Source organism: Aulonocara sp. 'chitande type north' Nkhata Bay, linkage group LG12 (genome assembly GCF_057382095.1).
Source record: "Aulonocara sp. 'chitande type north' Nkhata Bay isolate Kocher_YH1m ecotype deep benthic linkage group LG12, A_spYH_male_GT1.1, whole genome shotgun sequence".
In the NCBI taxonomy this organism is placed as follows: domain Eukaryota; kingdom Metazoa; phylum Chordata; class Actinopteri; order Cichliformes; family Cichlidae; genus Aulonocara; species Aulonocara sp. 'chitande type north' Nkhata Bay.
This window is the reverse complement of record NC_141355.1, coordinates 23949639-23977317: the sequence shown is the minus strand read 5'-3', so window position 1 is coordinate 23977317 and position 27679 is coordinate 23949639. Positions and strand designations below refer to the sequence as shown.

Below are 27679 nucleotides of genomic sequence, written 5' to 3'. Positions count from 1 at the left end.
AAATTTATGGCTTTCTTGACATGGACCCAGTTTTTAAGCATAGTCCCTAAATTTTCAACAGGGTTGAGGTTGGAGCTTTGGGATGAAGCTTAGTGTTCGCCTGCTTTATCCTTTCCAAAGCCAGTTTTGATGTGTGTTGGGAGCGTTGTACCAATGGCAGCAAAACAGCCCAACATCACGATGCTACCACCGACGTGCTTGACAGCTGGTGCAATGTTCTGAGGTTTAAAAGCCTCTCCTTCAATACTCCAAACATCCCGTTTGTCACTGAGGCCAAACAACTCAGTCTTTGTCTTGTCTGAACACATAACCTTTATCCAGAAGGCACCTAGCTTGTCCATGTGGACAACTGCAAATTTCATTAAACCTTGAAGGTCATTTGGCTCAGGGGCTTCTTTCTTGGTCAACACCCTTTCAGTTCATGGTGACGGACTTCACTGTAGACGGTGATGCTAGTTTGTCAGCAGTTTCCAGTTCATGGGAGGCTTGAGCCTAACTAATTTCCTCTTATTTGAGGGTGACAGTTTGGGCTTCTTCCAGACCTTGCCAACATGGTGACATATCCAAAATAATTTGTACTTAATTCTTTGAACTGATGATCTTGGAATTTGCAGTTGTTTAGAAATGGCTCCAGGAGGCTCCATTCGTTGGACTTTACTATTATTTTGAGTATTGATGAATACAGTAAAACAAACCATTTTTATGCTGGCAAAGATAAACTACCAGTTGTGGTCAGTCATGATAATGGGAAGTTAACAGGTCTTGGCCTTGTATAGTTAAAAGGCATTGTAGAACCTTCGGCAACACTTGTATATTTTAACCTGATATTATGCTTTGACCCTGTGCGGATCAGAGAAAATCCCAAATAAATTCAAACTTGCACACCAGGTCTTGTTTTTCTAAAGTCATTAAAGATGTTTGTTGTGCAGTTATTCCAGCTTGGTAGAAGAACTGTTCAAAGAAATCATTAAGAGCAAAAAATAAAAATAAAATTACCATGACAGTCATACCTATGATGATTGTATGTATACTTCTGACCACAACTAAGTGTAGTTTATAGGTAAAACTATGTCTCTGTAGGAATTTATTTTATGCCTCAAATATGCATTTCCTATTTCCCACAGGATACATTTTGCGTGTGTGTGTCAGGAATAAAATACTAGATCAAAATGAGACAAAATTATTTTCAAATTACCTCGCATGGCTTGAGGGATCATTGAATTTTTCATACCTTTTCTGGAGGTGGAATATGGCTGGCAGAGAAAATTAAGCTGAAGTAGATGAGCAGCAGTGAAAATGAAAATAGCCTAACAAATCAGAGTGGTTCCTAGCTGTGGGTTAGATTTTTATCTAGCCTAACTAATATAACAAAAATGGACACCAAAATGGAATCAAGTTACAAAATGTGTTCCTCCAGGTGGATAGTTCGGGTTAATAGGCCCACTGCTGCTGCGCTGACACTAATATGTGTAGGACATGTAATGGATGAAACTACATTTTCACCAAGTCTGTAGGTAATGCACTTCATCAGCACCAAAAAGTGCCTTGTATTATGTGTTCTATACTTATTTCTTTTTTAGCCCTTCTTGCCTGCCTCCACCACCAGGGTTTAACTCATTCTCTCTCACTCTCCCTCTCTCCACCGCTCTCTCTCTTTAAATCATACAGAGACCCTTCCTCTTGATTAGATTTTACTTCTTTCGGGCTGAGACTCCTATGAAGAACATAATGAATGGGTATTCTCTCGGTAATTTAGTCACACATTAATGGATAACTAACCGTCTCTCTCGCTAACATTATTAATCAGTTAATTTATTCTCTTTGGGTTTTGTTGTACACACAGCCACTCAATTACAAACGCACACACACGTTATTCATATTGAGTGTCTGTTGCTTGAGCGGCTCCCCTGCTTTTGCGTAAAGACACGCTCTCCATCTGTGTCCAGTGTGCGGATTAGACGCTTATTATCCTCTTAGCTCTAAATGGCCCTACGTTCTTGCACTTCGCTGTCCATCTTATTTGTTGTCTACTACTTGGACTGGAGCGAAAGGAAATGGATCTCCACCAGTAAAAAAGAATCACCGTGGCCACCGTTCAGTTGTGCGCATTACGCGTGAATTGTCGGAACAGCCCTCTCCATCGTCTGTCAGAGCGCCTGTCAGAGCACCGTGGCTGCCCGTCCGTCCGCTAATGTGTCCCTCCCACTGATCTTTTGCAGATTGTAATCTTATCAGTGTCAAACCGTAGATGCCCTCTCCTCTCGGACATACCCTGCACGTCTTTGGATGGCGTTCGTCCCCAAAATTTGGATGAAAAACGTTTGTTTTTAAGAAAACTTTTATCAGCGACGGGATTAGCTGCATTTACATGTGCGTTTGAATGTGTGATAAAATGAACATTGGTCACTGGTTTTGAAAATCTCGACCAAAACAAGACATGGAATCTAAGTGCAAACAAAGAAGTCTTTTGTATCTACTTTTCTTTGCAATTTGCATAGCCAACGTTTGCTTTTGTGCAAGAAGATCAAATGCTCGAAGGTCTGGTAAGTTCTGCAGCTAAAACCAGCTCCGACAAGGTGTTACGGTTATAACAATAGCCTAATCATTATTGATTTTATTTTAAGTTGGTCTTTATAGTGAAGCCTTGTGGATGTAATCACAGTATTTGTATGTGCTCATCATGTTTGCTGCACTACACCAGTAACGTTAAGTCTGCTTTAACCTTACACAATTTTATGCAAAGTTTTTTCCATCACACATAATATCTTAGTATTACTTTAATGTCCCTAAGAGACCTATCCCTTTCATATTTTTCCATACTCATAAAAAACCTAGTTTCATTACAAAAGATAAATGTTACTTGAATTTATTATCTGCTATTTAATTTCAAATTACACATGCTTAAGAACAGTGCCTGAAGAGCAAGAAATAAGTAAATATTTATGGTGTGGACTGTAAAACCAGATAAAATGGAAATTTCTCCTCTCAAGGCATACTTTATGATGATAAAAGCTGGCTACAAGTTTTACAGAATATGTCAGCTGGATAGAATGAAAGAAAATGAAATCTTCAGCTTTACTGGAGCAGCCATCATTAAACTTGCCAATGTGTCCTTTGGACAGAAATCCCTGGATGTTGATTTCATGATATGCGCACAGCCTCCACTCCCTCACTCTTTGTCCTTCTTTTTCCTTTCCTTGCTTTGGTCCCCTTTCTTTCCTTTTCTTTTTCTTTCCATCACTTCCTTTTTCTCTCACTGTCACTCTGTCTGACTCTTGTATTTCTCCCGCCCTCACTCTTACGGGCCCACAGGCCACTGCAGGCTGACTTTCACATCTGTCTGTCAGCACAATAAACTCACCACAGTTTAGACTGCCAAAAACAGAATGATTTTACTTCTGTCTTCATGACTGCTAGTGACAATTGTACTTGTTTTTGTTCTGAGGTCTTTCAGACCTCATTCTCAGGGAGGGGGGAATGTCAACAGGACTCGGTGTCCACATGAGTCACATCTGTCTTTAATGAAAACACTTAAATTCAAGCTTAAAAATAAAGCAAGGGTCCACAATGAATGACATCCAGGTGGTCTTTCTTTTTCAGGATTTTGACAGTTTTTGCCCCCTCTTAAAATACACATTAGTAACAGAACAAGTGAAAATGTTTGTTTTTTCATTTTCCCCATTTTTTTCCCAACATCTTCCATCACCTTACACATGCATTAGATTTGATTTGATTTTTTTAGTAATTGGAAAAAGATTTGTGTAATTATCCCTTAGATTTGTTGAAGAGAACCATAAAAGCCTGTGTCTTACTAAAAATGATCTCTGAATGGCTCATACCTGAAAAGAGCTGCATTTCTTCATAATTGGATGATAATCAGAGGGAATAGGTGGCTTATTCAGAAAGAAAATATCTGAATATAAGATTTGATAATTGCTGACTGAGTGAGAGTAAATATTATGAAAGCAGCTTTTTGAAAGTGCACTAGATCTTGTAGCACATGAAAAAAAGACTTTATATTCACACATTTGAAACTGAGGAAAGTCACATGTTGCTGTGATGCATGGTACAGTTTGGACTTAAAATAAACAGTGTTAACTTATGCTGGATATGCTGGTTTAACTGTATGCGACAGATGGAAACTTTGATATCATACACTTACCAGCCAATTTACACTTTGCTAGTACCTGATTGGAGCTTATTGCCTCCAGAATTGGTTTAATTCTTCACTGGATAGATGCATCATGGTAGTGGAAACATTCCTCAGAGATTTTGGTCCATATTGGCATGTTATAGCAGTTACTGCAGATTTGTCGACTGCATCCATGATGCAAATCTCCTGATCCACCACATCCCAAAGGTGCTCTACTGGGCTGAGGTCTGGTGACTACGGAGGTAATTTGAGCACACTGAAGTAACTGTCATGATTGAGAAACCAGTTTGAGATGATCTGAGCTTTGTGACTTGGCGTGCTAACCCACTGGAAGCAGCCATAAGAAAATACATCCCATTTATGTCTGTGGTCATGAAGGGATGCTGCCACCAGATGGCTAGTTCACCACTGCTACCAGCCAACCAGGCAGGCTGTATCCATGTTTCCATGTTGTTTACACCAGGGGTAGGCAACTCCAGGCCTCAAGTGCCAGTGTCCTGCAGGTTTTAGATGTGTCCTTGATCCAACACAGCTGATTTAAATGGCTAAATTACCTCCTCAACATATGTTGAAGTTCTCCAGAGGACGGTAATGAACTAATCATTTGATTCAGGTGTGTAGACCAAGGGTAACATCTAAAACCTGCTGGACACCGACACTTGAGGCCTGGAGTTGCCTACCCATGGTTTACACCAAATTCTGGCCCTGCCATCCAAATGTAAAAGCAGAAATTGAAACTCATAACACCAAGCAACCAGTTTTCCAAATCTTATATTGACCCATTTTGGTAAGGTCGTGAGAATCAAAGCCGAGTGGGACCTGGTGTGGTCTTCTGCTTCTGTAGACCATCTACTTCAGGCTTGTTCATTGTTCATGTTGTCCATTCAGTCTTGATTGAATCGAGTGGTTATTTAAGTTAGTGTTGCCTTCCTATCAGCTCAAAGCAGTCAGGCCATTCTTCTTCGACTTCTGGTATCAACAAGGGATTTCTACCCAGGGAACTGCTGCACACATAATGTTTTCTCTTTTTTTGTATCATTTTCTGTAAACACTAAAGACGGTTCTGCAGGAAAGAATCCCCGTATATCAACAGTTTTGCAGAAAATTACTTAAAACACATTTCTTCCCCATTCTGATGCTCGTTTTGAACTTCACCATGTCTTCAGGTTGAAAGCAACAGTTTGGCTTTTCAAATGGAAATTTTACTATTATGCATATTCATTAAAAAATATGTTAATAAGAAGCAAGTCTGTTACTTTATCAAGAGACAGTGAGAGTGTGCAGTTTGTAGGCATTGAGGTCTTTAACGTTTGGCCATACTCGAATGTGATCTCCGATATAGATATGATTGATCAATATTTGTTTTGTTAACATTAGTTTCAGAGAGGACCACACGCCAGACACCCATAAATCCTCTTTCACAAGTGGCACAGTAACGATTCGGCCACTTGAACTGCAGAGTGGTTATTTTGGCTAAATCAACTGTCAAGGTTTGTGTGAGTCGGTGCTGAGTGTTTTTAACACAGCTTCTCTGCGCTGAATCAGGCACCTTGAGTAGCCGTGAATTTGCCCAGAGATGAAGACTTACACATGCTGCAGAGCACTTCTGAATGGCATCTTACAGAAAGGCTCTGCAGGTTGCTTCACAGCAAGGTTTTAAATATTAACCGTAATAGTGTTTCATTTTTTTTTTTTAAAAAGTCCAAACCTCTATGTGTTTGAAAGGGAAAAAAATCAGGCTAGTGTTGCATGGAAGACAAATAGTAACTGCTATAAACACCATGAGTGTCAGGTGGCTATATCAAGCTTTTCTCGACACACAATTAAGTGCAATAACAGTTTCATAGCAGTTCATTCAAAGGTATTAAAAGTCACATCGATCCATCATGTAGTTTGTTGTAAGTTTTCAGACATACAGTTAATGATTCACAGAGACCCCTCTCTCTATCTCTATCTGAAATCTGTGAGTTCAGCGCACCCATGTGTTTGCTTGGAACACACCCCTGGGGAGAGATAAATGATCAGGGAATTCACCTGACATGTTTCATTATCCACTCAGGTGAAAGAGCAGAGACAAGGGTGCGAGAAAGGAAAAGAGATGACGGAAGAAGAGGGTCGAAGTGGGTAGGAGTAAGGTCATCCTGAGAGGGAGAAAAGGGTAGTCACGGGAAAGAAAATACAGGAACAGTGGAAAAGAGTTTCTACATGGGATTTCAATTTACAGCACTCTGCTTTGCTATATTTATGTTTCTTTGATTTCAGTACCAGTTTATAGCTGTAAAAGCCAGCACAAACTGTCAGTCAGACAGAAAAATTGTGGCTAATATTTTTAATATTTGAGATTTTGAACCAAACGCTCGCATTTCATATTTTTTAATGAGGGAAATCTATCTGCAAGCACACTAAAATACATCATAAAATATTGAGGTGCTGTACAGCAATATTTAGCATTTTTATGGCAAATATTCACTATATACAAATATTTTGACAAAAAAGTGTCCGAATATGAATCTGTAAACATTGCTGTCTTCTCATGCTTCTCCACGTCACGTCACAGGACATTAGAAGCCAGTAGAAGTCCTAATGATCGACAGCTGCGTAGCTGCTCTTTCTTGCTCTTTTAAGAACTTTTCTAAGTACTGTGTTTTAAGGCCATAGCTGAACACTGGGAAGGCAATTACATGCCTTTGTAGTATCTAGAACCATGAAAAAATGACATGTGAAGTCAGAGTCAGTTGATATTATAAGCTAGAAGTGGTCCATTTTTTCACCACTCAAATGCACTCAAGTGGAAAAGAGTGTAATTTCTTTCCAGACTAAATGTTGGGAAATATGTTGCAAGAGACTTTATTTTGTTCAAAACTGGCAGCAAAGCACCAATCCAGAGGTTAGGCAATGGTGCACACTTTGCAAGAAATCCTCTGTATTTTTTTTTTTCCAAAAAACAAAAACAACAAACAAGTGCTTGAATAGTAACACAGAAAAAACATTTCTGTACCACTTTATTGTTATTATTTTATTATAACAATCCATGAAATCCTGGCTTTTTACCAAGGTCTTCAAGCTTACCTTAATGATTTATTGATCAAAAATTATAACAAGCATTGTAATTATGATTCTTAAAAATATGGTGTGCATTGTCAACATGTAGAAAGTACTAAGTAAAGATTTAAAATATCACATTTGAAATCCGCATTACAACATTTTTGTAGACTTGAAGACTGGGAAACAGCCTCAGAACACAACACTGATATTTTGTGGTGAGCATGTTAGCTAAACAGCTAATGATTTAGCAGACACGAAGCAGCATTCATGTTCATCTGAAGTGTTGCTTCTGGCCACAGTGTAACTGTAACTGAAATAGTTACATTTAAGTTTATTTTGGTCTATAACAATTCCTGATGAAAATATCTGCCTGATTGGCTGCTAAGCCCATCAAATCACACCTACAGGGAGGGTACTGTACAATAACACACTGATGATGATATTTCTTCATCGATTTGTTTGTTTATACATTTAACAGAAAAGTGAATTTTGGAATTATGCTTAATATGAAAATTTTTATTTCAGCAGCTTTAGGTTTATGTTGTAAATTACATTTCATCACTTACTGAACCGTGCTGATAGCAGGACATCAAGATTCTTTGTAATGAAATCCAAAATAATTCCATAATGTATCTGGTATAACATTATTTAAGTCCAAAACTAGGTGGTCACAGCTTTCTAATACAACCAAACTTGTACTTTCCTCCCTTGTATATCTCCTCTTTCCCTTACTGATTATATCTGTCACTAAGTGTGTCGTCTCTGTTTAACCAGATCGCCTGAGTCCTCCATTAGACATCCAGCTGGAGACAATCAACTGCACTGCCTTCAGTGTACGATGGAAGATGCCCCGGAGACATGTTAGCACCATCACTGGATATAAGGTAATTAGAGACACATAATGTAATTTAACAACTGAAGCAATATTTCAGTTTTTATATTACATTATGTCACTAGGTATGTTGGTAAGGGTTTTTTATTTTATTTTATTTTTTAAATATTTGTATCAGCATTCTTCCTGCTTATAGGTCGGATTCTTCTATCAAGTCCCACATTACAAATATACAGTTTACGCAATTTTAGCATTTGCATTGTACTTTTACTCTGCGGGGAGAGGGGGCAAAAGTTAAACTTCCACCGGTTACACATAATTGTTTTGTAATGCACAACTGCCAGAAAAATATCAGCAATGATGAAAGGAACTGGTGGTAGTGCCAAACCAATAGAGAGGACAGATTTGGAACCAGTTATCAACCTGAAGTACTAATATGGAAGTTTACCTAAATTGATATACTAACATATATTATTGCATAGAGTTAGTAATTCTTACACCAAAAGATGGCAAACTACTGAAAAACCAAGGCCTGAGTAACCTGCCTGATCCCAGGCAAAAGATGTGTGTTCTCTGAGCAGCTGAGACGTGGAGGTGTCACTGGTTGAAATCAGTTGTAAAGAACCCCCTTGTGACTAGTTTGCTCCCTAACGGATTGCTGCTGCAGTTGCCAGTAGTTTGCATAGATGATGGCGATTTCCCCTTTATTTTTAGAGATGCAGGAAGACTTGAAGAAAATGCGATGCAAATAGGAAATGGGAAAGATTCTCCTTGTCTTTCCCATAGAGTCACACTGAATTAAAAAAACAACAGCAAAAACCATTCAGATTGTATTCAAGTTCGTTCCTCCAGAAATGAGCCGCCGAATCAAATAAAACTTAAGAAACTGGTCTCACATTATGGATTTAGAGCAATTTCAAATGACTTGGTGGCAGTTATTTCAGGGTATAAATCTTTTGCTTTAATATTATTACCTTTATTTCTGGCATTAGAAAATTACTTTTTCCAAGTTATACATTTTTTTATTGAATCTGAAGTTTATAAAATTTGGTTGTTTCTGTATTTTATTTCTATTTTTTGCCTGTACTTAACCAGTGTGTAGATTTGGATGTATATATATATGGATATGTGCTAATAATTTATCCAACTTATGTTTGACTACTGTCCTTCTTGGCCAGGACATGCTATTAATCTCAAAAGTTTATTTTTCCTGGTTAATTAAAGGTTAAATAAAACAACAACAAATAAAAAATAGGGAGTGTAGAAGAAGAGCGTTTCTCGTTTGCGCTGCACTTTTCACAGTTTAACTACGACTTAAAGAGTAGTTTGCAAGTGTTTGTAAAGCAATAGCATGGAAGTTTTGGTGCAGCACCATACACTTCTTTGCAACTGATTTCACACTAACAACCGACAACAACCTGCAGCAACTACTTGCCAATCAGTTGCAGAATACACATTTAGCACCGTAGAAACAAGTGATTCTCCTGGCTTGCATGGCTGCAGCTTTAGACATCAAGTAGATAGCGACAGTCATCACCCTTCAACAGTCACTTGCTACCAGTGGTATCTAGATGGTCACCAACCAGCCTATAGACCATGTGAATGGAGCTTTCACACCCTTGTATCACTTTGTTGTTTTCTAACATCACATCCAATCAGTAGCTAATCAACATGAAATTGTCTTATTTCTAGGACATACATGTTATTTGTAAACTTTATTATTTATAAATTGGGCCAAATAACAACAACTCAAATGCAATCTTGCGCGTTCCTGTCCGTTAATGTCACTAGGTTCAACCGTGTTAGATAGGAGTCACAATTTTATTGGAAAAATGACATACATATGGAAAAGTTCATACATAAAGGGGGAAGCTGTCAGATTAAAGGAAAGGCGTACATGTCTGAATGGGGCAGGAGAAGCAGCTGAAAGACTTTGTTACTTTTTTAATCAGATAGACTACATCTGCACATTTTATCTTTCAGCATAGTCTTAGTGTTTTATTAAACTCTCAGCTGCTTCATTTTGCTCTGTTTGCTCTGCTCCATTAGCATCCAATAGCAAATGATTCTCATGTTCTGCTGAACTTTTGATTTTTAAGAGTAGAAGGTGGTGAATGTTTTTATGAAATGAGTCATACAACAAAGTTGCATCACAAGTTTAGAGTAGCTAGATATTTAATGTTGGTGAAATGAAACATTTTACATATCTTTCATAGCAAAGTCTTAAGCCAGATGTTAGCTACCTTATTTATAAAAATTGAAATCCTGTTATGTTTGATTGGAATATGGATGTTTCATTGTAGAGGACTTCTTTCTAGTTTGAACCATTTTTTATTTTTTGAGTCCAAGTGTCCCAGAAAAAAAATTGTTTAAAACCAAGAGAAGTGGACTTACATAACTCTTTCAAGAGCCCTTTCAAAATGCATAGAAAGGTTTTTCAAACTGGCAAACATAAAGAACAAATTCTCTGATATGTCACAAATCAAATTGTCTCTCTTTTTCCTTTGAAAAAATTTTCCATTTCCTTCTGCACACCACTGGCATGAGTGTCCCCCACTTTCTTTTTTCTGCTTCTAAAGTGCTGTCATCTCACTGCCCACTAAGAGAGCCTTGAGCACTAGATTGATATTTGAAAGTTCTGGTTTTGGGGTGGAACCCTTTCCACGATATGACTTTTTAAAGCCGGCCTGGCTTCTTTCAGTTTCCGTTCAGTAATGAACAAAAAAAAGTTGCAGGGAAGTTTTAACATAAAATTGACTGACTGCAAATTTTATTTATTATTGAGCGACCAGTACATGCCTGTATCCATGTCCTGTTATATTATATATACATATTATATACATGTTGTTTTATATCATTGTTAAGTAATTTTAGGAAGGAAGTGATATCATTTTATATCACAATATCCAGTTTGTGTTGATTTAAATGAGATTTTAAGGTTGTGAAATTAAAACAATACGCTACTTTTATAAGGCACTGCAGGTGCATCAATACTAAGAGTAGGTCATTCTCAGCCCATTGGTCTGTGCTTGTTGGGGAATACGACATTGTAATATCTGATTTAGATAAAAAAAGGTAATATTTTACATTTTGAGTATGTAAAATGTCATAAAATTACAATGAAACAATGCTGTTATAAGGTGTATATATATATATATATATATATATATATATATATATATATATATATATATATATATATATATATATATATATATATATATATATATATATATAACTCATATAAAATCTTTCGTTTTAGCCCATTTGTAGATGGTTTCTAGGCAACATGATAACATGGTAACATCTGATGTAGACCTTCAGGGGACTGAGATGTACCTGTGCTGCTTTTTGGTTGCTCAGCTCCTGATAGAAAGTCATCAACAAATAAACAGATAGAGATTCTTTTGTAACACAAGTCATAATTTTAGTTTTTCCTCTCTTTGAATGTGGTATACTCTAAGACAACCCAAACCCTTGCTTCCTTCCTTCTTCCCTTGTTTTTGTTTTGAGTCGCCCATTAGCAATTTGTGGATCAGTATGACTGCGTGTGCTCTGCTTTTGACCATATGTCTTCACTAAGAGGATTAGTCAACTACAGAGCTACCCCATAAACATGCGGGGTGGCCAATTGTTTTAAGTTTACAAACAGTCTTCTCAGTTTCCTCATAAATTTTTTCTAGCGATCCCTCTTTTGACTTTGTTGTTGCTATGTCTTTAAAACGGAAAGGCAAAAACCAAAGAAACCAAAAACTCATTTCATTTTATGAATGTTTGTATCATCCAGGTTTTCTACACAGAGATGAAGAATGGCCGTACAGTAGGGACCGCGTCTATAATGGAGGTGCCGCTCAGCTTGGACATGCTGACTACTGTTAGTATCCAAAGATACATTCACCTGTAATAGGCGTTGCATTTTTAGCAGTCACTTGTAGACAATGTGGAATTTGCTTAGAGGAAACCTGAATGGATGTTGCAGTTTGAACTTGTTATTAAAGTCATAACACCGTGATTTTATGCAAACATCTGTTTTTTTCTTTTTCAAAGGGACAATTTGATGGACAAGCAAGCTTTGTAAGTACCGTGCTAGCCACTGCTTTCCACATTATGCATTTTCTCTATAAAATTATACGCTTCTCCTGCTTTATTGTCACGACTGACATTTATTTGTGAACCTGATATTATTTCCGCTCTGATGCTGAGAAAATCCCTAATTAATAATGTCATCCCTGCTTTCTTTTCTTCTATTTCATCCCTCTCTCTTTCTAATCATCCTCGCCTTGCTTCTTAACTGTTTCCTACATTCACCTTCTAGGATGTGGACATCAGTAACCTGAAGGTGAACACTAACTACAGAGTCAGTGTTGGAGCATATGGCTGGGCAGGGGAGGGAAGACCCAGCATGCCCAGAGACATCGGCACTGCTTCACAGGGTAAGAATATGTGAGTAGACGGAGATCATTTTACAGTCGATGCCAGTAGCTTTACAGTAATTCGTTTACACCATTCGCTGACTACAGTTTTTTCCCCTGGCATTAGAAATGTGCATGCCCCCTTCACCCCCCTCCAAGCCCACTGTCATGGCCGTATCCGACACAGAGCTGGCGCTATCGTGGCAGCAAGGCGAGAGCGATGGAAGCGCACCTGTTCTTCACTTCCTGGTGGCTTACATCAGGTCAGTCAGAACTGACCGGTTTCATCACTGCTGACTTGATGTTAATACATAGGACACACGCAACAGCACAAACACCAGTCACCTCTTTTACATCAACACAACACCAGAGCTGGTTTGGAGCTAGTTCTGGCTTGCTCGCTTTTGAAAACCAGCCAATTTTTTCTGACAGTTTTGAGAGCTGAACATTACATAAAATAAAAATAGTGGCAAACGGACTGTGCAAACTGCATCCTCCATAACATCAGCAGTTCCAACTTTAGGAATAGTAATTTTACGGTGCTGTACAGCTGTCGACTTCAGCACTAGAAGGTCTTTTTTGAGTGGAATTGGTGCAAAAACAATTTATGCAAGCACTTAAAAATCAGCTCACATATGCACTTAACAAGTTAAGACTGAGTGTTGTCGTCATGGAGGAAAATAGCAGACCTAAAAGAACAGTTCTGCAAAATCTTCTTATTTTCCATTTTGCTAGGAGTGTTAGAAGATCAACTTGACTTTCATGTCTATAAACCAAATGTGAAATGTGTTTTTGATTTTCAGGTACACCAGCAATGACAAACCCTGTTGCGCTGATATCTAACATTTAGCCAGGCACTTTCCCTGCTACCCAGCTGTATGCTTTTACTTCACACCAGTTACATGAAGTTATCTTACAACACCTCAGGGTGTCCACCCTAAAGTTAAAAAACACTGCTTAAAAGGTTCAAAACATAGCTACCACAACCTCTCATTCTTTCCCCGTGTGTTTTATCCTTCTATGGGCTGAAATGTAAAAACAGCAGCTTCTGATTGCAGATTTAATTAATCAGATACCTTGAGTTGATTTTGAAAGAGTCACTGCCACTACAGTGCTGCAAAGCAACCTGAAGTGATTCTCAGTAAAATCAAATTTTGTTGCTTGCACTTGTTTTTTTAGGACAGTGGTTTCCCCAGCTTTCAGTTTTTTTGATTTGCTTCCTGAAGTTGCTCAACTCCTCAGCCCTCAGTCTTTTGAGGCTCTCAACAAGGAACAAGCAGACGCTGGACACAGGACAACATCTGTACACTTTTTAAAATAGTAAATAATTGGACTATGTTTTCATTATTAGAAGTTATTAACTTCTAGAAATAGATCAATAATATACACTGTTAATCAGTAACAGTTTTGAAAGCTAGCAGAGTGCTAATAATGCACTATCTTAAAAGAAACCATATTTCAAACAAAATTCAGTTGGTTTGCATTAACGGATGTAGAGATCTGCACCTACTCAGATTCAAATAACTAAACAGGGCACACACAGCTCTCTTTCACAGTGACTTTCATGAGGCTTTTCCTGTCTGTTCAGTGTAAGCTTTTGTGTTTTGACATAAGGGTCAGTTGTGACATGTGAAAGAATGAGTTTCATTCTTTGTTTAGTAATGTTCAGGCACACGCACACACACGCACGCACACATAGAGGCACTCAGATAAAGAACCTCCCATGTCTAGACAAGTGTTCTTCCAAAAAAGTTGAGGTCAGAAATAATTTGTCTCGAATTGTCTGATGATTTGCCAGATATTTTTTTTCCTGTGAAATATCAGATGGTATTTAAAAGACATGTTTAAAAGCAAGTCATAAAAGAAAGAAGAGTTTAAAAGCTATAAAAGGAAGCAAACTTTAAAAAACACAGCAGTGTCGCCCTTCATGGTGCAGAAACAACACCCCGCGAATGAGCAAAGAGAGGAGAGATGGGCGGGCTGAAAAACACTTACTGTGAGCAAGCAGACAAGAATAAGTGTCTGTGTTTGCATGCGGGGAGATTTTCAACACAGAAGGATCATCTCAGAAGCAAATCTTTCTCCCCCCTTACATCAAACGAGGCCTCACTGAAGAGAGTGGAAGCTGCTGTTGAAGATGCCTCTGTTCAAGAGAGAGTTATGGCCCCAGGCTGCCTGAGTCAGGCAAAGAAAGGAAGCTGGAGATTAAGGAAAAGTTCAGGACTTCATTGTTTTAGTTTTTTCATGACTTTTACGATAATCAAAAATGTTGTAATGTAAGGATGTCCAGAGTGGTAGTACAACAAGAACAAAAACAACAATGAAACAAATAATCAGTTAAATAATCTCTTTTTTTATTCTTTGGAAACTCTTTTTACAACTTTAGTTATTCAGATTCAATCTTGACACTGTACTCCATGCCGCTGCTTATAGATGTTTTTTTTCATTAGGGGCAACACAATCAAGTGGAAGATTACATCACAGTTTTGACCCCTCACAAAAACATACCGTCATTCTAAAAACAATTACTTTGGAGAGATTTTGAGTGTAATCACCATTTTTTTCATTGATTTCTAAAAGACAAAATGACTGAGGAGTAAAAAAAAAAGATAATTGATGTCTTCGAAACTATCAAACATCAAATGTGTGTCAAATTAATCTTCTTATATTTGTATCTTTATGCCTGTCTTTTCTTTTCTCAGGCCTGAAATGGACACAGAGTGGACATACATTCGTGAGCCCATTGAGACTAACTCCATGGTTCTGAAAGGGTTACTTCCAGAAACAGAGTACCAGTTTGTTGTCAGGGCGGTCAACAAACACGGAGTTAGCCCACCCAGTCCTATCAACAATCCCGTGCGCACGCTCGGTAAGGCCGAATGTTGATATCTGAGCCAGAGTTTTATGTCGTGGTGGCCAAGCGCCCTCATTACTCTTTTTAAAACCACATTTTGAAACAAGCGCTCTTTCAGTATAGTTTAAACAATACACCCACGCTAAATAAAACAGACTGTGCATATTATTGCATTACCAAACTAATCCTCATGATTTACAAAACACCCCAGTGTTCCTGTGGAGTCAGTGAAATTCTCTCAGCGGTGTGCAGCAATAGTAAATCATGTAACAAAGGACCAAAACATTACAGATGACTGTTAAACACATTATTATTAACATACTCTATCTCCTGACCAACGGTGCGTGAGTCTACGGATCTGAATGAAACTGGCCAATATATTATATTCGCAAATATTTTTCAAATCTCTTAAAAATTTAGCTTTTTTTTGTTTGTAGCTTTTTTTTTGGAGGCCAAAACCTCCTCAAACCTCATGTGACGTAAAAATGATTTACCTCTGGTAAGGCTTTGGCATGGAAACACTGTGTGCAGGTTGAATGTAGGACAGCACCTGGCAGTGTGTCAGTGGGTATTGTGACCAAAGCCTTGGATAATGGAGATACGCCGCAACAAAGTCATTTACATTATTATTTTTGATGTAGTCTCCTGCTGGGGGCAAGATAGGGTTGGGGGGATGGAAGGAGCTGATTGATATTAAAACGCACACGCATTCATACAGGTGTGTATGTGCTAGACACACAAAAATGTGCAATAATAATGTCAAACGTATCGAGGATGAATTCACCTAGAGATTAATGGGCATAGCGTTACGCTTGTATGGGTGAGTGTGAGCTGCAGTCCATGTCGGGCTTCAGCTTTTTACATCTATAACTACTGAAATTAAACAGCCATGTAAACACAATCACATTATCCAGGTTTCTCTTCTGTGACCTGCGGGCGACACCGCTTCCAACGCTGTGTTAGCTGTCTGATTGTTGTAAACTGCTCTGATTGAAACAAGAGCCTTAAGTCCTCAGAGAGACAGTGCAGGAGCGGCAGACAGGGAGACAGATTCAGTTAAAAAGACATTGTTAAGAATGATGCGAAGGAAAGTTACACGAACACCATGCTGTGGGTGAATTGCAGAGGCAGACCGACAGAAATTGCGGGTCTAGAGAAGCGTGGCTTCTCAGCAGGGGATAAAAGCGGGTTACGTCCGAGTCTCATCAGACAGGATTAAGGATGGGATGCCAGACCCCTTCTCTGCCCATGCACATGCCTAATGGATGCACACACACATGCACACAATGCACCACTGCTCCAGTGAGCAGAAGGCGTGGGCTTGACTGACTGACATACTTTTTTTGCCGCTCTTTCTGCAGCAGTTCTTGTTTGTGTGGTCAGAGTGGTTAGAAACAGGGTGGTATGGTTTGAGGGGGACTGTTACACAACAGCAGATTAGTTTGATGAGAGGTTTTTTTGGGCATCCCCCCTGCCTCTGTGCCAGCACTTGCTATTCAGTGGATTTAATGTCATTAGGCTGTGCTAATCACAGTTTAAATCTTGGCACTGTTTCACACTTAAAAGTCAAGTTTTCTTTCTGTTTAGTTTCGTGAACGATATAGTCAATAAATTTTATATATATATATATATATATATATATATATATATATATATATATATATATATATATATTTTTTTTTTTTTTTCAATTGTGCCTAATCACTCCACAGCAATACACAAAGGTTTATGATTTTATCCCTCAGATTCCAGCATTTTCTACATTTACACAGTTAAGAGGAATGAGGGGGGAGAAGGGCAAGAAGAAGGGGGAGCAGTGGTTATGTAAGCTAAGATTAAGCTTTCTCAGAGTAAGAGGGATGGGTGTGTGTGTGTGTGTGTGATATGTTGAACATGCACATATTGTTTTTGTTTGCTTTTCCATTCTAGTGTGTACAAAAGACATCATGAAGCTCTATACAAATATAAAAATGCATATTGATTATCTTAAAAGCTGATTTATATTCCACCTCAAGTTTACATGTATTTTATTGCTATTGTGAAATAAATTTGTAACAATTCCCAGGTTTTATTGGAATCCAGGTATTTACTGTCTGGCTTTGTCTTTGCACACTGTGAGCTTCTTATGGCAGACTTCTGAACGGAGGAGACACTTTTCAGTATGTGGTGCAGCAGCCTCGGTACAGACTAACAGGTAGACTTACTGGGCTAGCATCAGCTGGATTACTATTGTCACCATTATCATCATCATAATATGAGAAGTATGATCACATTTGCCCCTTTGTCACAGTCATAACCAAAGACCAGAGCTTCTTCTGCCGTGAAACCGCCGTTATTGTTTGTCATTTTGATCTTATTCACTGTTGCTACCAACTAACTGTACCATCACTGTCATACATGGGAAAGAGACTGCAAATATACATATTTATTATTTTATTTTATTTTATTTTATTTATGACGGGACAGTAGAGCAAACAGGAGAAGATGGACAGAGAGTGAAATAAAACCCAGGCACCTGAAGTTGCCTTTAAGGCTATTTGTTGCTCAACCCACTGAGCTAAATAGGCACCCCTGGATCCTGCAAATATATAATGAAAGAAACCACTGGTGGCCCTCTGTGTTCATGCAAAATGACTGACACATTTTATAATGGAGACTCAGTGATTTTATGAACACCAACTTGCCGTATTCAAAAAGAAGCCAATGAAAGAGCAAAATGGAGAACGTGTTTATAACAAATAATAAAAAAAGCGAAAAGAAATGAAAAATATTCACTTTCATATGCTTCTTTTTCATTGCATATAAAGAAAAAGATTTCAAGCATTTCTTTTTGAAATTTTTATTACATGGTTTATAGCTCATGAAAGTCAGAAAATCTATGTCAATGAGCACAAAATGGAAAGTCAAGCAGTGATTGTGGTTGGACTGAACTAGGCCAAGAGATACATTGTATTTATTATACTTTACTAATAATGGATGGATTACCGTCCATAACTATCAGAATAAAAGCAGAAAAATGCTTTAAACTGTGTCTGAGTCTAGAATATATTTCATTTCACTTTCTCATATTACTGATGGAAAATATTGAGCTTTTCTCCAAGAGTCAAATTATCTGTTGTACAAAAAATAAAGATTGAAGTTGAGCTTTACTGTATATTTGCAATCCCGCTTTCATGTCTTCAGCTTTTCCAGCTCATTGATTCTCTGACCTGCGTTCACTGCATGGAATTCATGATTTGTGTTTTACCTAATAACCTGTTGTTGTCCTTTTGTACTCATTGCTCTCTTTTGTAATAATTATCAAGTCATATTCCTCTGTGGTGTCTGTAACAGGTGCATCAGATGTTGGCAGCGGTGATTATGGGAGTTACATCACAGATCCTCGGGTCAAAGATGAAGATGGCTTTGACATTGATGACTCTGATTATGATATCTTCATTGAAGAGGTGTGTTTTTTACAGTCCAGAGCTAAACTGCAACCCTATTTTCTGTTGGATTATCACTCACTTCACTTTTTTTTCGCTGATTTTCTCTCTTTTCTCTCCTAGTTGAAGCCATTTCCGGGTATAAGTCAGGACAACAGGAAGTCCCAACTGCGTTCACACTCTGGTCCCCCATCTGGTCGAAATGTTGTTTACCGTATGAACACCATGACTCCTCCAAATGTTACAGCTGCACCAGTTTCCACCACCACATCATCCATCTTTTCAGAGTTTACAGATCTGCTTTTCCCAGTCACTTCACAGCCCAGTAGCACTCTTGAGACCAAAACTACTGCCCCACTCACCCCTACCAGGTAAGACTGATGTTAAAATGATTATTTAATTTAATATCTGTTTTCCATCAAGGATTTTTTTGCAATTTCTTGTTGTTGATGAGATTTCAAAACCTTTTAAAGGCAAAATTAGCCACTTATAGATTGTTCCTCGTGAACAGAAAATAAATCTTTTACTGCTCTTATGCTCACAGTTTTTCTCCTTAGTCTGTGATTGTGATTATTATATTTCCATCTCTCCTGGCTTTCTGCTTCCCCCCCTTACTAGCTACCTAGAACATGTCTTTTTGTGCTCTTATACTTAATTATTTGATAAAGATAGCGAATGGAGCAGTGAAATGTCACACATGTCTGGTTGTGATGTACTGTATGTCATTATCTGCAGCTATATATGGTGGCTTGGCCCCTGTTCTGTTGATTTTGGGTGAGCACTTTGGGCTTTTTGCTGTTTGTTCCTTTCCTTCAAGCAAAAAAGGAACAATTTACAATCAAATGCCACCTTTAGAAGACATACCTGATGAAGGTGTAAATACACGACAAAACATTGCCTCTTAGGTTACTGTAACCCCAACTAGCAACAGATTACTAAAGTTCCTTATCTTTCTTTCTCTTTTTATCCTCCAAAGCATCCCTTTGTCGACCACCACTTCTACTACGACCACGTCCCCCTGGAAAGGCGAGGTACCTCGTGTGTACGACCTGAGCTGTGATGATACTGTGTGTCCGCCCGACAGCTTCTGTCTCACTGATTACGAAAGCGGCGGTTCGCGCTGCCACTGCAACCTTGGACGAAGAGGGGACACGTGCTCTGAGGGTAAGAAAGATTTCTGAATCTCTTTTTTTAAAAACATTTTATGTCAGCTGTGCTCTGATAGTGTAGTGGCTATTTTGTCAAGGTTGCAAGAAGTGGCCTTTTCTTCTTCCAACCCATGGGTGCTCTTACTTCTCATTTGTCATGATTTTTCTTTTCATTTGTCCTCCTTCAGCGTTATCAGTGAAGTTTCCCAGATTCCATGGCCACTCTCACATGACCTTTGAACCCTTAAAAAACTCTTATCAAACCTTTCAGATTACTTTGGAGTTTAAGGTAAGATATCACGTTTCATATCTTTTTTTTTTCTATCAGTGATTAAAATAGATTTCAGACGGTTTCTCTTTGGTGCAGGCAGACTCTGAGGATGGGTTGCTGCTGTACTGTGGAGAGAATGAACATGGCCGTGGAGACTTTACTTCTTTGGCTTTGGTTCGGGGGAAGCTTCATTACAGGTGAGGAACATGTCAGAATAACATTAGCTATCATGTACTGTTTATCAAAAGAAATAAATGTGCACTGTAGGGTGCATAAGATTTAGAGATGGGATTTTTCCTTGTCTGTAGCTATGATGCTTACCTGCTAGATTCTTGTCTCTGCAGGTTTAACTGTGGTACAGGAGCAGCTCAGATAGTCAGTGAGAGCCGCATTGTTCTCGGTCAGTGGCACACAGTAACTGTCTTCAGAGATGGCATGAGTGGCTGGCTCCGTATGGACAACGACACACCCATATCCGGACGATCACAGGTTATAATACAAAGAAAATGAAAAATGTCAAATTGTTTTTTTGTTTTTTAAAAACATATTTTAAGTTAAACAGTGATTTAAAGCATACTGATACAAGATGTCTCATCAGTCAGGTGTAATGCTACAGTCAGTCAGTGGCTGGAGACTGCAACTCTACTAAAATTAGTGCAGTTGTGTGCAGTGAACTTGCAGTCTTGTTGTCTTTGCAATGGTTGCTTTGAAGACAGGGACCAGGTCTGCAACCTTTTGCAGTCAGTTGTTATCTTCAAAGTGATTTTGGTGTATAGAGACGGCGATCAGTCTGCTCAGTCGGCTATCGAATGGGATCAAGTCGGCTATTACACGCACTCTGTTTGTGTTTTCCATCTAGATGCACAGAAACTCAAATTAACTGCTTGCATTCTTGGTAAATTGGATGGTAAATTGACACAAGTGCTCTGCAGGTTTGCTTTTATATAGAAATATAACCAAAATACAACCAGTTTGGAGACAGTTGAGTCCACCATTGCAAAGAGACTTGCCCCAGATGAGTTGCAGTCATTAGCACAGACTGACTAATGTTGATTGCAACATGTTGGCAATATGTCCGAGTCAAACTCCTACCAGGCAACCTGTAAAGTCACCGTGCGAATAAAAGTGATTGCCCAGAGGTTTAAAGGTGCTACACTTTCATCATCTGGATAACCAGTTGGTTCCTGTAACTACTTGCACCAAAACTGTTGGTGCATATTGTCAAATATTGTCTTACAAGGGGTCAGACTATCCTTAAAATATAAATAAAGAGGTTTTAATTTCTTCATCTTGTCCTCTTAGGGTCAGTATAGTAAGATCACCTTCCGCTCCCCATTGCATGTCGGTGGATCTCCAAGCGCTTACTGGCTGGTCAAAGCGACAGGGACAAATCGTGGCTTTGTTGGCTGCATGCAGAGTCTGACCATCAACAATAAGGCTACAGACATCAGGCCATGGCCCCTGGGCAGTGCTCTGAGTGGAGCTGATATAGGTAAGGAAGCACACAGGATGTGAGAGAATTTGAGTGATGAATGTTATTTTAATGTGGCCGCTGCCAGTGGCACCTGGCTCTTATCCATATTACCCACAGTGCACTAGGTCTCCTGAAGTTTTGGTGCTCGGTTGAGTAGCTGAACAGTAATTCTAGAGTTTGGCTGTTTGGTTTTCATGCATACAGTAAATAACTATAATCATTAGTGGGCATAATTTGAATATGGATGACAGTGTTTATTCATCACACCACCCGGTGTTAGTGTTATTTCACTTTGCTTAAAAGAAAAAATGAAAGCAGACCATGTCGTGGTGTATAATGAGAGCATTAAAATATCTGACATTATCAAAAAAGACAAATCCAGTGATATAAGAAAGGAATTGTTGCCATTTTAGATAATTTTCTGTCACAGCGACAGACAAAAATAGCTTTTTAATAACAGGGTTTTAGCCAATATGTCACTGAAGCAAGAAGCAGATTGTTTTTGGCAAATTATGGAACACAAAGGACTTTTTCACAACATGAATTTATGAATGAGGTAAGAATATTAAATAAATTTTGCAAGAAATTAAAAATCACTGAAAGTTTTTTTTTATTTATAAATATACCCCATTCATACAAAACAAGCAAGCAAACAAAAAAAAAAAAAAACTCATATATTTTGATTGTGCGTGTTGTGTGAGTGTTGTACTCCTGCTCACTTTTAGGAACAATGCAGTCATGGAAACTGTATTTATGTTGTAAGTGTGTACAAACATATGCAGAGTACATATGCTGGCTTTGTCCTAATGTACCAGGTGAGTGCAGTGACAATGTGTGTGACCTGGTCAGCTGTGCCAATGGTGGAGTCTGCTTTGCAAATCGTGCTGATGGCTACATCTGTCTGTGCCCACTTGGCTTCAGAGGAGCACTTTGTGAAGAGAGTGAGTCAACCATTTCCCCTTTTTCCCCCCCTCACACCTGCAAAAGCGCGCACATAAGCATCCAGTTTACAAGGAGAGTTTTGAACAGCTGTGAAAAAAGGAAAAATAAAATCCCTGCCGTTTCTTCTTACCTGCTGACTTCCACGTATTGTCACATAAACCTTTCAAGGTAATTACTCAGCAGTTGAAGAAAATGCCAAGAAAATCGATTGAAGTAAGAAATATTTCTCATATGGCGGTAGAAGGATTGATTGCATGTCAGACCACCTTTCACACAAAATAGCCTTTCACTTTTTCCTCTCCTTGATATATCTCTTCCTACAATCTCATTGTGTTGTTAGCAACTGTTTTCCTCTTCTTTACATTTACTTATTTTCTTGTGTCTTTTCTCCTTTTCCTCAGGTTTCTCACTGTCCTCGCCGCTCTTCAATGAAACAGTGTTTTCATATGCCGTCATCCCATGGCCTCAGTCCTCACAGAGTTACCTGTCCTTCACTGAGTTTGAGGTGACGTTTCAGCCGTCAGCCCCTGATGGAGTGCTGCTGTACAGTGATGACGCAGGGAGCGGGGACTTCCTTGCTATAAACCTGGTGGACAGATATGTAGAGTTCAGATTTGACTGTGGCTCTGGAGGAGCTGTCATAAGGTGCTGGATAGAGCCAAGTTTCGAATCTTCTTTTCACATTGGTTTTACATTATCTAACTAGATTTACTAAATGTGTGTTACTGTGTGTTTCAGGAGTGAGGAGCAGATCAGTTTGGACTCATGGCATGAGCTAAGAGTATCACGTACAGCAAAGAGTGGTATCCTCCAGGTGGACAGCCAAAGACCTATGGAGGGGATTGCTGAGGTACATTAAAGTCCATTAGAACCATCTGCAAAAACTATGTTATGTTATTATTAGAAAATAAATATATTTATAGAAAATATACTTCACAAAAAACTCAACTTTATAGTTTAACGGGAGAAAGAATCAAACCACAAGATACTAGAAGCAAGTATAAGTACGAGGTCTTTATAGTCAGGGTAGACTTCATACATGAGAGGCAAGTGACAAGTGGCCAAAAATGCACACAGCTGGTGGGAAACTAACCAGATACAATAAGTAAAACTGACTGAAATACACAGAATTGGGGAATTTCAAAATAAAACAGGAATTAATGACATTAGAAACCTCAATGCATGATACGCACACACCTTATTAGTTTCTAAAGCATGTTTAAGTGACATTTGTATTAGAACAATCACCTGTCAAAGTCAACTCTTGAATGTGCAACACTTAATCACCTTTTAGCCGTGGTTTGGTTCTTAAACTCCTGAGAAAAATATCAGGCTCTTTTTGACCAAGCGAAACACATCCAGAGTTATAGATTTTTAAAACATGTATTTATTTAAGCGGACGTGCGGATGAATGGTTTGACATGACTCACCTGTTTCTCTGCTGTATTTATGTTTCAGGGAGCTTTCACTCAGATCAACTGCAGCTCACCTCTCTATATTGGCGGCGTGCCAGAGTACGATAAAACCAAGCGGACAGCAGGTGTAATAAAACCCTTCACTGGCATTATTCAGAAGGTGATTGCTTTTTTTAGATATGCCAACATCAGTGATCTGCAACACAGTTATATTTGCTATATTGTTACTCAGTCATTTCCAATCCATCAAGAGTGACACAGCAGCATTACATTATATATGATGTATACTGCGTACAATCTCCAAGCTACTGTGGCAGGTGTCTGATTTTAGTTTGGTTTTTTTTTTTTTACAGTCGCGCTCTTTCATTTTGTCCTTTTCCTCTCTGTGCTCTTTTCTTTTCACCCCCTCAGCTAATACTCAATGATCGCACCATCCCTATAACAACTGCAACTGCTGGTGGAGTTAATGTAGCCAATTCTGCACACCCATGTGTGAAAAGTCCATGTGCCAATGGAGGATCCTGCAGGCCAAAGTGGGATGAATATGAGTGTGACTGCCCTCTAGGGTACGACGGCAGGCATTGCCAGAAAGGTCTGTTGCATGTGGAATTGTTCTCATCGACAGATGAACTCGGTTGATGTGCAATTTGGTGCACGTCACAGAAATCAGCAGGCTGTTCACACGGTGCTAAGAATAAAATATGCTGATGTTTTTACATGCTACATGAAATATTTTGTGCTTAGTTTTATTTTTTATAATGCTTTCTGTTTTAAATCCACCAATATGACAGTTTTTTCTCAAGGAAACTTAGTCCCTTAAGTTTACTTTTTCTCTTTAATGCTTTCATGGAACAGAGTGTGGGAATTACTGTTTGAACAGTAAGTCTTCTTCTCTGATCTCAAAAAGTAGATATTTTTTTAATTTTCTTTCCTTGTTTGGAAAACACGTAAGATTTCTTTCCCTTCACACATTTTCCACCGCAGGATCAGATTTGGTCTTTTCTCTTAGCTGTAGACATAAGTTGACACGTGCTGATGCTGCCACCTTGTGATGATATGAAAGGAGTTCTTGTTCTCTTCCCAGCTGTTACTGAAGCCATAGAGATTCCACAGTTCATCGGAAGAAGTTACCTGACCTATGACAACAGAGATATCCTTAAAAGGTTGGTGGGGAAATTCCTGTGTGTGTGTGTTTTTTTTAATTTCTAGCTTTTTCATGAAGTGCATTCTACAATCTTTCTACAGAGTATCTGGGTCCAGATCCAGCCTTTTCATGCGCTTTAAGAGCACAGCTAAAGACGGATTGTTGCTCTGGCGAGGAGACAGTCCAATGAGACCCAACAGTGACTTCCTCTCTATGGGTCTTCAAGATGGCGCTCTCATCTTCAGGTATTTATCACTGTAAAACATGAACGGCACTATAAAAACAGTAAAATATGTTATGATGTCTTATAATTCTTAATCAAATGTAACTGGATTGTAAAGAAATGTTTTAATTAAAGTGTAAATTCTAGATGCCATGTGTTTGCCCTTTCTGTGTTCTCGCGCTGGGCAAAAAACGTCATAAAACACAAATGGAAAAAAAAATTGTGCACAAGAAGGACAGTAATAATCGAGTATGACTGCCGATGCCATCAAGGGGTAGTGAGCTACAGTACGTGCTCAGCAGAGGTAGAGCTAAAAACAAAAAAAAGGTCTGTGTGAGGACCATGATCACTAAGAGAATCAGGATTAATCAGGCTTGTACCATAAAAATGTAATTCCACTGCAGTCTGCTGTACGTGTATGCATTTCCATGTTGTTGTAGTTACAACCTGGGCAGTGGTGTAGCCAACATTGTCATCAACGGGACCTTTAGCGATGGAAAGTGGCACAGAGTCAAAGCTGTGAGGTAAGCTCATGAAATCCTGTCAAGTGGATATCCAGTATGTTGATCACATTCCACTGTGGCTCTTTACTTTAAATTGCCTCTCTTAGTCTTTATAATAACATATTGCATTATAGCCTTATTATACCATTTATAAACCAACAGATCCGGTAGAAGTAGCAGTTGTAGGTCATTCTTTACAGTCTTTTGCTACCGCAAATCACCTTTCAATCCCTGTGTTAAATATAAAATCTAAGGTCAATATTTTATTTTTATATATAACAAAAATGTTATGCACAAATTAAAAGTTCAGTTTCTCAGTTTGACTAACTGATTTACTGTATTCAGGGATGGCCAGTCAGGAAAGCTGACTGTAGATGACTACGGGGCAAAGACAGGCAGGGCGCCTGGTAAAATGAGACAACTTAATATCAATGGACCCTTATATGTTGGTAAGTGAAACCTCAAATCTCTAAACCCGTAAAATGATAAAGATTAAGAGATCATTTTCACATCTGTATGTTTGCGCTCTCTCTGTTCTTCGTCTTAAGGTGGCATGAAGGAGATAGCGCTTCACACAAACAGACAGTACATTGGAGGCTTGGTGGGCTGCGTGTCCCACTTCACACTGTCCACGGACTATCACTTAGCGCTGGTGGAGGACGCTGCTGACGGCAAGAACATCAATACCTGTTCCAACTAGTGAATGACTTCGGCAGATTGAGATTAAGATAAGATTTTCCAACCGAATCATCTGATTTGTCATCTTAAAGCTCACTTACCAGCAACAAATCAGTAAAAACTTAAATTATAATATGTGGTTGTGTTTTTGTTTTTGTACCAATTCAGATCTGATGACCCTGAGAGGATTTTTAGAAAGCACAAGTACTTTGTGAAAAGAGGGAGAAAAAAGCAAAGTGTTATGTTTGATGAGGATCTTTAAAAAAAAAACAACCCTTTGAAGGACTTTTTCATTGGATGACTCTATTTGTATCTTTATTTCTTTTCTTTTTTTCTACTGTAAATCCTTATTTGATTGCTGGAAGAACCAAGTGATCCAAGGGATCAAAAGTCATCATGAACCTGACCTAGAACAGCGAGCAGAGATAAACTTCTTTTAGAGGATTTTGGTTTTGGTTCTAGGGGATTTCTGTTGTCTTTGTTGTTGTGGCATTTGTATTCTTGTTCGTGATGTCTTATCAGTCTGTAGACTGATTCTAAAATCTGATGGATGTCAGTTTTTAACAACGTTTCTAGTTTTGGAGGGTAAATACGTCAGCTACACAAAATGTTGGTTTTAACTTTCTTCTTTTAGTTCACTTGGTCTTTCATTTTGATCTCCCAGACGTTAGTAACATGAAAGTCTAACGTTGATATGGTGAGGCAGATCAAATCCTCAGTAAATTATGTGTGACATACTGTTGCTGTCATCTGACACAAACCACAGTGCTGTGGACATCAGCCTTTGAATTGTTGCTTGTAACTCTTGATTATATTATCAAAATGATTGATCTCCTTATTCTTCATGCCTGAACTTTATCCTTTAAAAGGGGCATTCTGGGAATACTCCATTTGCATCTTATGATCTATTCTTGTGATGGTCACTCCCACAAAACCAAGACACTGTTGTCAAAAAACACTGGTTTTCCCACGAGAGATATCCCCTTGTTTCAAAGAAAGTCTGTGATGCTAATCCTGGCATTATGAAAAGTGTTTCAAAAGAAGCAAAACTAATGAAATCACCATGTGACTGTGAATGTCAGCGGCATCAGCTGACTTCAGCCTCAGAATAATTACAATAGTTTGACTGTACAGAACATGTAGTATGTACCGGCTGACTT

The 27679-nt window shown here is 38.6% G+C and overlaps 1 protein-coding gene across 3 annotated transcripts; it reads left to right on the top strand.

Annotated features, from left to right (window-relative positions):
- Positions 1-2022: 2022 nt before the first annotated feature.
- egflam (EGF-like, fibronectin type III and laminin G domains) lies at positions 2023-27345 on the top strand. 3 transcript variants are annotated; one of them, XM_086314525.1, is made up of 26 exons: positions 2024-2543; positions 7973-8082; positions 11818-11904; positions 12078-12104; positions 12346-12463; positions 12570-12705; positions 15145-15311; positions 17416-17490; positions 18630-18742; positions 18845-19092; positions 19698-19885; positions 20058-20158; positions 20237-20337; positions 20485-20629; positions 21443-21632; positions 22430-22555; positions 22958-23201; positions 23295-23406; positions 24015-24131; positions 24383-24563; positions 24827-24850; positions 25056-25134; positions 25217-25360; positions 25779-25862; positions 26187-26290; positions 26390-27345. In XM_086314525.1, exons 1-26 carry the CDS (start codon positions 2438-2440, stop codon positions 26539-26541), a joined length of 3279 nt encoding a protein of 1092 aa, XP_086170651.1. In that variant the 5' UTR covers positions 2024-2437; the 3' UTR covers positions 26542-27345. The 3 variants fall into 3 exon arrangements, 2 of the variants coding, with proteins under 2 accessions (XP_086170651.1, XP_086170650.1); XM_086314524.1 differs by lacking the exon at positions 17416-17490 and having other exon boundaries at positions 2025-2543; XR_015131847.1 differs by lacking the exons at positions 17416-17490; positions 25779-25862; positions 26187-26290; positions 26390-27345 and having other exon boundaries at positions 2023-2543; positions 24383-24537; positions 25217-25286.
- Positions 27346-27679: the final 334 nt, after the last annotated feature.